This window comes from Raphanus sativus, chromosome 5 (assembly GCF_000801105.2).
Source record: "Raphanus sativus cultivar WK10039 chromosome 5, ASM80110v3, whole genome shotgun sequence".
NCBI classification, from domain to species: Eukaryota; Viridiplantae; Streptophyta; class Magnoliopsida; order Brassicales; family Brassicaceae; genus Raphanus; species Raphanus sativus.
Window position 1 is genome coordinate 13,364,146 of NC_079515.1, and position 14,138 is coordinate 13,378,283.

A 14,138-nucleotide genomic window follows, 5' to 3' on the forward strand; every position below is an offset into this window, starting at 1 on the left:
TAATGATTATAATGATATGAGAAGTTGACTATAACGGATTCAGTTATAGCCATTACGAAGTCGTTGCTTGTAGTTGAGAGTGTAAATGTTGTACCTAATTCATCTGATACGTTTGGACCATTTGGTACATTGTATTTTCGGTTTATTAAAATTACTTAAGAAATTGGACTTGGTACTTGTATTCCGAGTGTTAAGAGATAATACACAATCAACTTTACAAAGAATATTGTTCTCTATCAGCCACCTCTTGCAATTGATTAAAATGAAGAAAAATTCATGTACAGTCTTATGCAGCTTCTCTCGTGCTCTCTAACCAGTTCTCTAATGCCACTTGTTTCAGATTCTTCCACGAAAGCGATTGTGCAAGAGTGTTACTTGAAATTTGTTACGAGTTATATCCATAAACATGGTTACGTCAACAGGTTATCTTCACTGTGGGTTTGTGATCGATTAGTTTGGCCATTTAAAGAAAACATTTTAGATGATGAACAGATCAAGAATATAAAGAATAGTAGCTGTACATTGCAGTTGTACTCAAGACCTAAACAGCAGAACAATGTGAAGTAAAAAAAAATTCTGTAAGAATTACAAAGTAGACAAGAAGCTGAAGAAAAGTAGTATGTTCTGCAAATGGAGAAGAAACATGAAAGAAACGCAAATGAAAGATTTCAACAAGTCCTTGAAGTCATAATGGTTTTAGAGCCTAAGGTAGCCTCTTCTTTCTTGGACTATGTTTGGTCTCTTGTGGAACGATCTCCTATTAAGAGACCAACTTCTATTCATAGCTCTCATTCGCCACCAAGAAGCTATCCGACTATACAACGCTGGAAAACCAAAGCAGGACAACACCACAACCAGCATTATGAGACATATGTACATCACGTTTCTAAATCCATCAGCTAGCTCAGGTTTGCTTTGTCCCGTCCAAGGAACTCCTCCAACGTTCATCCCAAAAACTGGCACATAAACAACAAAAAGGTGTTAGTTAGTTAGTGTGTTCCGTGTGATGAATAAAAAACAGAGTACTGAGTGCTTGGGCGAGATTTATATAACCTCCGGTGATGATTGATAGAGGAAGGAATATGATGGAAAGAAAGGAGAGGTAATAGAGCTTTCGGTTAATTTGCTCAGCTTGCCAACTATCCAAACCAGCTTGGATTGCAGTAACACGGTTCGCAATGAAGCCTACATTCTCTTTTAAACGTCTTAACCTCCCAATCAACTCCTCCAAAGAGTTGATATCTTCTGCAAGAAACCAAGGCTTCGTCGAACACTTTTCCTTCACCCTTGGAAACACTTGTTCTCCATGTGCAATCACCTGAGAGGTTCAAGCAAATGTTCTAACTCAATAGTGGACACAAACAATAAGAGTGTTCTATTGGTGATATATATATAGATTTACCTGCAAAAGGCGCTGCAAGTTGAGATGCAATTTGGGGAACCTTCTATCATCCAGCATCTGTTTCTTCATAGCAAATCCACCTATCGTCCAAAAGAAGAAAACTTCTTCATATGAAACCAAGAAGCAACTAAACAAAAAAAAAACTTGTAAAAGAAGATAAAAGAGTGTTAACTAACTAACCTCTATCCATCTCTAATTCAACAGCATCCAATTCGATCTCAAGTTTAGTAACAACATCTTGAAGCTGATCAACATGCGTATCAATAATATGAACAACAAGATTCGAAACAGAGCTTGGGACAGGGTTATCAGCTTCCTCAGAGTGATTCATGGTGAGCAAGAACTCAAGAACATGCTCCTCAATCACAATCCCACTTCTTTCCTTGTGCTCACCACGGTAGTAAGACGGAGAATCCACACTAGGGACCTCGGAGAGAAGAGACTGACCCATAGGAGAGAACCCTAGCCTAGGAACACGTCCCAAGGACACAGTAATGACAGAGTGCTCAGTGATCCTAGCAGCAATCTTGAAGGTGAAGCTGCTTGAAGCAGGACCAGGAGAGTTGACTCTAAAGACAAGCGCACCATCAACATGTCCGCAAAAGGGACCGTTACTAACGAGAGAAAGAATGTCTTGGAGCTTTAAAGGTGGACAGAGGACGTCTATGAGATGCTGTGCGGATTGAGAGAGCTTCTGGTTGCCTTTAGGTAACTCAACGTGATACCAGCAGAACTCTTTACCGGTTCCTTCTTTGAGATCCCATTCTTTGTTGTAGTATTTACCGTCACCGTCGAAGATATAAGCTCTTTGCCTCACCATACCTGAAAACTGAGCTCTGAATCTGTGAGCGTTATTAAGAGAAGCGCTTGTTAGAGACTCTAGATCTGACTCCTCTCCTCCAATTCGATCTTCCTGCTGCATCATTGCTGAATCATTCAAACTCTCTCCAAGTAAAATAGAAACTCCTGAAACGAATCCTAATGATGTTAAGGGAAATAACATATTGGTAGAGACGGAACAAGATCGGGGATGATTTGACTTACATGCAGGGGAGGAGATCCAAGTGAGGCTTAGATCACCGGTGACTTATCAGAAGAAAAGCTTTTAATCTGAGGGAGACCTTTGAATCCTTCTCACGACGCGTGAAGAGGCGAGCGATCTCGTGGAAGGATGATGATTATGATGAAACAGTGAAATTAGAGAGAAAGAGAGAGAGAGAGGTGTTTGTTGAGGAAGGTCGGAGCTAAAGAGAGCTGGCGTTGACCGGATAGACACGTCGAATCTCCCACACCAATTTTAATGGCTCAGATTAGAGATGTAACCTTTTTTTTTCTTACTAGAGCTAGAAGAACCCTTTCATATATTGGGTAGTATTCCTTTCATATATATACACTTCTGTAAGACAAGTACACTTATTTAGTTGTGGAGGGAATTTGCATTAAGGGCGAAATAGATTAATAGATAGTAATCAATGTCATCCAAATCCACCCATCTATTTATATCCACTAATTATGCTAACTACTTTTCATAGTAATAGATATTTCATAAACTATACATCTTGATATGGCAATAAATATTGTTGAATTTCAATAGTAATATATTTTGCATAGATTTCTTTGTATAGTTCCTTGATATGGTAACATTTTACATAATACTAGGTTGAGACCCGCGCCCTGCGCGGGGTGAAACTATACAATTAAAAAAGAATAATATTACATTTGACTTTAAAATTTTAATTTAGATTTTGGTTTAGATTTTAATAATAAGTTTATTAGAAACGACCATTATTAAAAGACATTTACAATATTGAAATAAGTTTTGGGGTAAAAAATTAATAAATGTTATGTGTAACATAAATTATAATAAAAAATAATTTAAAGTATATAATATATTACACATTTTACAATTTTCAAAACTAAACATGAAATATATGGACCAAAGTGAAAACGATTATTTGTAAAACTATAAACAATTGTGATGAGCCCAAAGTCGTGTTTGAACTGATGGGCTTCATAAACAAAACCCAATAACTGACATGTGCGAAAACGAATGTCTCATTATTGTTTCACGGCATTTGAATAGAGAAAAAGCCGTCATCCTCATATTTTTCGGTTTAATAAAAAAAATACAAAAGAGGATTAGGGTTGTCGTTGTTCTTCAATCGATAGAACATAAATATTAATTGTACCAGTTTTCAAAGAAGATAAATGCTCTACTCTCACCGATTAGTACATGAGAGATTTGATTATTCCTTACTTGTCTTCTTTTGGTTTGATTCTCAATTTATTTACAGGCGATCAAAATTGTTGCAGATCATGGTGGATCTCGGTGACTGGGCCTGGATGACGGCGGAGACGACTTCCTTGAACGATGATGTGGGGTGGTTGAGCCATTACCCGATCCAGCTCGCGCGTCTCCTCCGTAGAGTCGATTTGGGACTCCTCGGAATCTTCTCCCGAATCGACATCATCTTTGTGCTTGACGGTTCTGCTTCCCAACAATCTAATTGGTGGTCACTGATTATTACATGTACTAATGGAACTTAGAAACCAATCAAATATACTTCATTCATCAAGTAATGATAATATAGTTTGCTGTAAAAAATAGGCAGGTAGAATATTAAAGAGATGGTTTGTGATAGTACGATCAGTTTGTCAATTTGAAATCACCTTAATATAATAATAACTAAACGACTGATTGAGCAAAAAATAAAATTGAGAAAATAATTGAATATTTCTTCACGTAACTTGACGGGTGAACAAAGCTTAATTTAAGGAAATACTCAATGATAAGATAAAATAAAAATGTTTAATAGAAAAAAATAAACTGCTGGAAATAGTAGAAATAACAATATAAGCCTCTGGAAGATGTCTACAGAGATGTCTTCAGAAAGCAGTGTTTGGAATCCTGATAAGATAAATATAAAAGAAAGAAAAAAAAAAACTAATCAAAAATTATTTAATATTGTAAAGAGGATAGACTTGTGCTCCTTTATATGGCCATTACCTCTTCCCGAAAGCCTGTATTTTTTGAACATCTTCAGGGTCTAACAGAATTTTAGAAATCCCTTCAATGTTAGTCACATTCCTGAAGCCACCTTTGCATATAAAAAAAAATTTAGATTGATTAACAAATTAATTTTATATATGATACATAATCACTCTGTAAGAAATCAGTCAGTAAGTTACCTTCTCCCCAATCAATTCGCCAGAACTGTAAAACACAAAGTACAACATAAGCATCATTAGAGGTCTAGAAATCATGTAACTGTTGAGCAATAGTTCCATAGGCCACACACTTGATCTGTGTGAACCTGCAAATAGTATAATAATGGGTCTTAATTAGTATTCAATCTAAGTTAGTACTCGAGCCTTGTACAAAAAAATGAATAAGAATACATATTGCATATTAATCAATAAAAACTGAATTCTGATGTTCATTGTTTACGCTTTGTACTGAGCCTGAGTTAGAGATGATACTGACTTTAGAATGCATATTTGCTCTAGATGTAGACTCCTATATATACCCATAACAGTACACATTTAGTAATGGGAAAATTCTATAAAAATACCCGAACTAAATTTTGTTAAGCTTTTTAATATCCAAACTTTTTCACTACCCAGTTTAATATCCCAACTAATTATTTTACTCAATTTAATATCCAAACTTTTAAAACTGTTCCCACTTTAATACCCGAACTTTATTTATTTTAATAAAAATACTAATAAGTTTCAAATAAAAGTTTAAAAAATCTCTAAAATTTACAAATAAACTCAGAAAATTCTAAATTTTTTTGGTGTTTGAGAAATAAAAATAACTAAATAGTGTAAAATATTAAATTTTGTAATAAAATTTCTAAGTTTTAAATATTGTATTTAGTTTGTTCTCTGAAATAAAAAACGAAATTATTTTTATCATTCAAATTCATTTATTTTTAGAAAAAAATAAATTTTCCATGGTTTATCTACCTTCTTTTCTAAATCTTAAAATAAAATTAGAATTTTTAATATTTTTTTCTTAGATTTTTGAGATTTTATTAAGTTTTATTTGAAACTTATTAGTATTTTTATTTAAATAAATAAAGTTTGGGTATTAAAGTGGGTACAATGTTAAAAGTTTGGGTATTAAAATGAGCAAAATAATTAGTTGGGGTATTAAACTGGGTAGTGAAAAAGTTTGGGTATTAAAAAGCTTAACAAAATTTAGTTCGGGTATTTTTATGGAATTTTCCCTTTAGTAATTAATGAATAATATACGACTCATAAATCACTCAATCTTGATATCAATATTTACATCAACATTTAATTTATATCAATTATGGTAGATTTTGATATGACATACGTGTAAAATAGTTGTCCTTTCTATAAATGTGTGATTAGCCCAGTATTCTCCTGCAATCTACCATAATCATGAGAATAAAGTGATTATGACGAAATGATTATAGGGATATCTAATTTCGGATCCTATATAAATTTCATTCAAATTCATTCAAATCCTATATAATTACGTATAGTCAGTGAGATGAGAATATAGAAAGTGTTATTATTGTACAAATCACGGAACACTGATTACATGAAGTTTCTATACCTAAGCATTCGCTTGATTGTCACGTATTCATCTGACACAAATCACGGGACCCTAATTACGTGAACTCTGAATATTTATTTTGAATTTTAAATTCGAAACTATTTATTATACAAAAAACTGTTCTTGGTTCATCTCTAATGTGATGCACTTAAGAAATTTCATTTAAATTTAAATTTGAAATTGAAATTAGAAACTGTATATTATACAAAAAAACACATCTTGGTTCATCTCTAATGTCTACACGTAAGTAATATTATTTGAAAACAATATAATAAAATTCGACACTGTATATTATATAAAACTACAAAACAAATTAATGTTGGATTTACAAAAAAATAAAAAACAGAACAAAGTCATTTATTCGAATTTGGATTTTAAAAAAAATTATATATTGATAACACAGATGAATCAGGCTTCTTGTGTTAACCAATCGGTTTACAATGAATTTATTACAGGGAGACGAGTAATATCCAAAAGATAAGCGGATCATGCTTTATACTTTATCTTAACATATATATGACTTAACTTACCAATGTCAGAAGCTGTAATATATCTAGTTTACAAAGGGTTTTTTAAAAACAGAGCTGAGAAGGATTCTCAGAGTGACACATCGTCATTATGGCAGTCAAGTAAATAAGTATCAATTTTAAGGTTACTCTTGTTTTTTGCTTCTGTTTTAATATTAAGAGGATTCTTATTCTAATTATGCTAACATCTCAATAGTAATATATATTGCATAGATTTTTTTGTATATTTTACCGTGACTGACTTTTTTTCTTTTTCACCATGATTGACTTACTACCTATGTTACATAGAATCAGAAGCGGATACATGAAAATGTAAAATTGTGATTTTTTTTTGAAAAATAGGAAGTTGATATATGTTGGAAGCGTATATAACATAAAATGATTATATATGATTTTCAAAATAAAAAATCACTTATTTATTTTTAATATTTATATTCAATTTAGCTGAGTTCATTTTTTAATTATTAAAATACTATCAAATTAAGCTTATAAATTTTTTACCAAATTAATTATTATTAATAATTCACTAATATCTGTCTCCAAAAATACATCTTTAAAAATACGTATCTTTAAAAATACGTTGGTAGCTTACACTTTTGTTTAGGAATCACATATTTATTCTAAAGATTCAATGTCACAAATAAATACATAAAAATGTTTTTAATATAATATTCAAAATTAATAATATTAAAGTAGCGAGAATAAAAGTATGCAAATATCAAAAATAATACTATAAATTATCTTTGTGCATAATAATATTTTTCTAAGAGATCTTACATATATATTTAAATATATTTCCGTATTGAAAACAGGAGTTTGGAAGCTTCTACAAACTTCTGATTCCGGTTCTGATTTTGATTTAGATTTCAAAACAGAGAGCACCCATCAGATAAACTTCTGTGCTACCTACCTTCTTGCATCAACAAAAATGTATCATTTTCATTGATATAGTAATATTTTAACTATCTTCCAATTACTTGGAATATCATTTTGAATTAATAAGGAATATTCATATTCTAATTCTAAATAGATCTTGCCGACTAACTTAAATATTCCATATATTTAGGTTACTTGGGAAAAACTATATATATTAAACATATAAATAATAAAAAATATAAATAATCATATAAACAATTACTTTTCCGTATATTATGTGTTTCACTTTTTAATAATTTTTAATTTAAATATTTATTATTTATAAAACACATAAATAATAATATAATTTGGAATATATATATATATATATATAACCATAATAAGGTTTTTTCATATATATATATATATATATATATATATATATAACCATAATAAGGTTTTTTGGGTTGTTTCTTAAATTTTCTGAAATAATGGATTGACTTATTTTATTTTCATCAATATAAAGTTATATTTATTTAAACTGTAAAGTATGCTGAGAAAGTCATGGTCTAGTAGCCATGCTGAGTGCCATGTGTATAGGGGTTCAACCCTTTCATGCCTCCAAGAGTGAGGCTTTCTTTTATATGGGATTTAAGGGCTATCAAATCTGTCCATTGTGGTCCATATTGACAAAAAACTGTAAAATATAAATAATTATTTTATATAATATATAAATAATTTTAATATATTATTTTATGCATATTTTTAAATAATCAATAGTGCAATGATAATCCAATATAATAAATACTAGACAACGCACGGGTTTAGATTAATGTTTTAATTTCATTGTATGATTTTTTTATATACTGTGTGAAATTTATTCAAGGTATAAGAATTATTTTTCTCATATAAATTTTGGTTAGTATTCCTATTTTAACAATCATGGCGCATAAGTGAAGTCAGTTATTAGCAACTTTATACTTAAGGTTAGAGAAAATAGCTATTCCCGAAAATTCAAATCAAACTCAACGTAAAAAAAATGCGAAATAAAGCAAAATACAAAGAATTTAAAAATGAATCAAGCCAATTGAGTTGATGACAACGTCATACACTTTCTTAAGCTCTTAATTTAATGCATGTTTATATTAGTTTTCTATGTTATTCTTCTTATTCAAACATATTATAATGCTTCCATGACAATTTAGTAATGTTTTGTGTTGTCATTATAGGATCTCGAATTTTTTTTGTGCATTCGTTAGCATTTATATATTTTGGTTTGTATGGTTTATTCATCTTTAAAATATCTCGAGTTTCTAACTCTACATATTTCTCAATCTTTTCTCATAAAATAAATTCTATTATAAATGTGAATCTCTCCATTGTATGATTCTTCTATAGAGTTTCTATATTTGAAGGAAAGAATGTAATGGACTGATATTAATTTCATCTCTTTATTTATAAACAAAAATACCATATCTTTATATTTTCCTCTAAAAATAAAAGAACTTTATTGCATAATCACACATTGAAGCAAATCCATCACTATAATATAATTTCTCTATTTTAGAGGAGAATATATATATGAATATATAGGTGAATTGAAAATAATCTTTCATGTTTTATCAATAGATAACATTATGGATCAACATTTTTATCATGCAATTAGAGGTAATGAAACTATTAATACTTTATGTAGTTTGATACTACTTTAATTCTTGTGATATATGTATGCTAAAGACCATGTTTCTGAATCTCAATTGTGTCAATAACTGATTATGAAAATGTCCATGTTGTAATAGACATGAAGAAGATACATCATTAAGAAGTTTTTGTAATCTCATTTCAGCTATGTGATATTAAATATCAGATATACATGGAGTCTCGTTTTAAAAAAAAATAATTATTCAGTTTTTCTCACTTTGGATCTGCAGTTACAGTAACAAAAGTTTCCAGAAAATAAATATGCATATAACCCTAAATTAATAATTTTTTGTATAGAACAAATTAATTACATAATAATACATATATAAAATCTTATTATATAATGAAAACAAAACTAAATATTTCTTTTGTAACTATTAGTTTTTAACTTACTGATCAATATATATCGATAATATAAAGAAAAAATCTCTTTTTGTTAACGCTGATTAATTATGTTAATATAAATTATGAGAAACATTACATAAACGTATCTACAGTTAACAATTCTACATGTTTTATGAGGATCTGCGTCTGGCTACATTATCATGAGTTGTTTCATAAAATCCAAATGCTAAAGATATCCTATAAACCTTTTTGCCAATAAATTAATAATTTGTTTTCTCTGAAACTCGAAACCTATAGACCACATAGTGTAAAAATATTAATCCTTAGTCAAACACGAACTATTGGGACTTCCGTAGAAAATTAGCTAATCATAGGAAAATAATAAGATTATCTTTACAACTCTCTTTTGCTTACAATTTTAATAAGGAAAAATACTTAGATTTATTATAAAATAATCAGTTGTATTCTCAGGTTTTAATCATATGTTTAAAAAAAATACTATTTTATTTCATAATTCTGTTTGTCCTGATTTTAAAAAAGGAAAATTATAATCATACAGCTTATACAATTTTATTTGTTTATTATATAAAAAGAAAACTTACTATTAAATAATTATTAGTATAGAATTATTTTTAGTTTACAATATTTGTTTTTTTGGGCCACACAATATCTAGCTTGAAACTTAAAAATAATAAATACTATTAAATAACTATTATCATTCTATTTGTTTATGGTTTAATATAATGATGAACATATCCTATAAACCTTTTCGCCAATAAACTAATAATTTGTCTTCTCTGAAATTCGAAACCTAGACCACATACTGTAAAAACATTAACCTTTACTCAAACATGGACTGAGCTTCTACAGAAAATTAGTTAATTATAGAAAAATAATAAGATTTTTTTACAACACTTTATTGCTTAAAATTTTAATAAGGGAAAAAGTATTTAGATTCTTTTAAAGAAAATTTAAATAATCTTTTGTATTCTCAAGTTTTTATAATTTGTTTAGAAAAATTTTAAACTACTATTTTCTTTCATAATTCTTATCCTATAAATTTTTTTGCACTAATAATTTGTATTCTCTGAAACTCAAAACCTAGACCACATAGTGTAAAAACATTAACCATTACTCAAACATGGACTATTGGAGCTTCCACAAAAAATTAGTTAATTATAGAAAAATAATATTTGTTCATAATTTAAAAAAAAAAAGGAAAATTATTTTCTTATAAATTTTACAATTTTCTATTTCTTGGACATAAAAAAAAAGAAAATAATATTAAATAATTATTTGTATGAAATTGTTTTTTGTTTACAATATTTTTCTTAAAACTTAAAAAGGAAAATACTATTAATTAATTATTTATATGAAAATTATTATTTAACACATGTCACAGTCTTAAATATATATTTATTATGTGTCGCGATCATGTTATTTATTAACTTTGAAGAACCAAGTTTTATATAATAAGATTTTAGGATCAATTTTTTAATGTTTAATATAACATAGAAATTTTTATGATTAAATAAAATTTCGTTTTTAATTATATATAAGATTCAGTAATGGTATTTTAAAAATTAATAAATAAATTATTTAACTAAAAACAAATAATAAATCAATGATTTAGTTAAAACCTAATAAAAACATGACAAATAAATAGAATTATCTAAAAAGATGGAGAACATGACAAATCAGCAAATTTTCTTCTCAAATAATAGTGTATAGATAGATATGATAAGAAAAAAATTGAAAATACCTAAGATAGCATTTAAAAGGTTTTTTTTGCCACAAATATAGATTCGAATGATCAAAATGACCAATATTAAAGAGGTAAATATATATATGCATATACCTTTTGGGTTAACTAATCTATATCTTAAGATTTAGATTTAAGGGATGAGAACTTAGGATTGAATTTTAAAATTTTATAAAATAAAAATAAATATTAAAGATTTGAAAATGAATATTATAAAAATAGTTTCAAAACATATTTTCGAATTTAAAAAAAAAATTGGAAAATGAAACATTCCGGTCATTTTCTCCTAGGATATCTTGTGGTACAAAAACTTGAAAATAGTTAATTTAGGAGAAGTGTCCTAAGAAATGTGTGTGATATAACTGATTATTAAGAAATTATTTAATACAAAGTATAAAATTATTGTGTTAAGAAGTATCATATTAAAAAGTTATTTAATATAGGTAAATCTTAAAAATATATACGACTATTTATACAAAACAAATAGTTGTTTACAAATTTTTTTAAAAACAATTCTTGTGAATGCGTGGATCAAACTCTAATATATTTTGGTAAGACAAGTACAATTATTTAGTTGTAAATAGAATTTCCAATAAGGGTAATATAAATACTTAATACGTTTCATTTTAGTTGTCGTTTTATGTTTTCTTTTTGGAACCAATTATCGTTTTATGTTTATACAAACAGATTAATGAAATATATGATTTTGTATATTTCTAAAATAAATAAAAATAATAATTACTAATATATTTAGTTATATTTCAACCAAAAGAAAAATAAACTGAAAATATTGTTAACATATTGAAATTTTAAAATGATATTAACGAAAATTTTATTCTATAACGATAATTAAATTAAACAAAGTGGCAGATAAGCTGGCACGAGGTGCTGGATATTTCTATTCTTCTATGTTCTATGTCGATTCTATGTCTACGGCTTGGTTCTCTGAGTCGGCTGAGCATATATGATAGTTTAGTTTATTGTTGTAAAAAAATTGAAACAAAGAGATTAGTACTCATTAATAATTTCATCCAAATCCATCCATGTATTTAAAGCTTTTATACTATCAATCATTATCGTTTACAATAGAAGTTTTTTTTTTTGGTAAAATTAAAACAACTGCAAAGGATGAGCTCAGGTTATAGCGAGGTTTATATCATATCCGAAGAAGTTTACAATAGAAGTTATCAATCATTAATAATTTTTGAAGAGTTATCTAAACGGGTATTATGATATTTGTAATAATAAATAGTTTGTGATAAAAGATATTCGTGGAGGAAGCTTTTGACCAATAGTCCAATCAATCCATTATAAATGAGTACTTTTTTTTTGAGCAACAAATGAGTATTTGTTTATAGCTAGCTGACTATTGTGGAAGAAATTCTCAAAGTCGCACCTAGTACATTTTCTTTTAGTAAGGCGTATAATGGTCCAAGTGACAAAAAAAAGGCGGATAACGGTCCTTTTTTGTCTGCTAACTAAGACGGATAATGGTGTTACAGATGAACTAACAAAAGAAAAGGAAGAAGCAACATGTAATCAATGGGCACCAATCGGATATCTGGACTTTTGGAGATATTAATGATTCGATCCGTTTGGTCCGGATATTCAGTATTTCAGACATCCGAATTTTTTAGGTATTTGACCAGATCTTCGATTCGATCCGTAAAAATAAATAAAACTAGAAAATAAATAAAAAATAAAAATAGTAATATTTTTTTTTAAAAAATTTACGTTTTAAAATTATAATAAATATTTAATAAATAAAAATACTGTAAAAATTATATAAAATATTATATTATATAACTTATATATATATATAAGTTATATAAAGGATCGGATTGGATATCCGTTTATAAATTATTAGTTGTGATTTGCTATGTTTCTTAAAGATATTGCATTTTAGTATTTGCTTCACTTCGTAGAGTTATGGATATCCAAATTTTTTGGTTCGCATCGAAATGAATAACAAATCGAATTAAAATTTACGTATATTTTGCCTAGCCCTATTTAGAGGGCAGACCCATGAATAAATATGTATGGGGCCAAAAACATTAAGGTGTTATTAGTGGGTTTCCAACAATTTTTTTGGGAGTCTATTGCTATACTTTACCAATTATATTACTGAATTTTTGACAATTTCTTATACAAAAACAATTTTTATCATATTTTTGTGGTGTCCAGTGATCCTACTAGCCATAATGGGGATCCGTCCCGCTCCTAGTAATATTCATGAGGAAATAAAATCTGTTAATAATAGAAAATATATCAAATTTCGTATATTGTATATACCTTTTCACTTTTGGATGTAAAATGAGGATCTAATATTGTCCCATCTTAGCAAAAAGAAAATAAAAAACAAGATGACGCATTGATTTTACACAGACAAAGCATAAACTATCTTAACCACAGCGCCATAAGAAAGTGGTAATGCCTTCTCCGCCTTCTAGCAGATATATTATTTTTAAGCTCCTTATCAATGCCATAAAAGACTGTTGAAGGTGGGATCGAGATCTGATTGTAAATGAGGTTATTTCTCTGCTTCCATAGATGAGATACAACAGTTTGCACAACTAGCTTACGAAGGAGAGTTAGCTTCTGATGCTAGGAGTTTCAAGGCTCCTAAAACAAATGTTGTAATATGAGTGAAATGTCGAACCAGTTCTGAGGGATTTAAAATCAGAGAGAATGCAAGTATTTGCCTAATCTAAGTGCAGCCAGTGATTTGATGATTTCTAAACTAATGATTAAAGCTAATGCAAAACAGTAAATGAGATGACTTTTAAACTATTTCTAAAGGAGAACTCATGGGTATAGGAACTTGACCTCGGGTGATCAGGATTCGAACTAAGGATGAACAATAAACGATCAAACAAACAACCTTAAGCCTAGACACAATTCTAAGCAAGCTCTATGTCTAGATGAATGCTCATTTGCTAACACATCTCAAACATCAAG

The 14,138-nt window shown here is 28.6% G+C and overlaps 1 protein-coding gene across 1 annotated transcript; it reads right to left on the minus strand.

The window, feature by feature from the left end:
* Positions 1-482: 482 nt before the first annotated feature.
* On the minus strand, positions 483-2,757 carry LOC108856437 (uncharacterized). The gene is made up of 5 exons (XM_018630230.2): positions 2,447-2,757; positions 1,583-2,368; positions 1,403-1,482; positions 1,054-1,318; positions 483-956 (listed from the first exon to the last, which is right to left on the minus strand). The coding sequence occupies exons 2-5, from the start codon at positions 2,325-2,327 to the stop codon at positions 697-699; spliced, it is 1,350 nt and encodes a 449-aa protein (XP_018485732.1). The 5' UTR covers positions 2,328-2,368; positions 2,447-2,757; the 3' UTR covers positions 483-696.
* Between the last annotated feature and the right edge of the window lie 11,381 nt (positions 2,758-14,138).

Coding starts and splice junctions, on each gene's coding strand:
- LOC108856437 (XM_018630230.2), bottom strand. CDS start 2,327: ATGATGCAGCAGGAAGATCGAATTGGAGGAGAGGAGTCAGATCTAGAG. Junction 1,483..1,582: donor TGAATTAGAGATGGATAGAG/GTTAGTTAGTTA, acceptor TTTGGACGATAG/GTGGATTTGCTATGAAGAAA. Junction 957..1,053: donor TCTATCAATCATCACCGGAG/GTTATATAAATC, acceptor TTTATGTGCCAG/TTTTTGGGATGAACGTTGGA.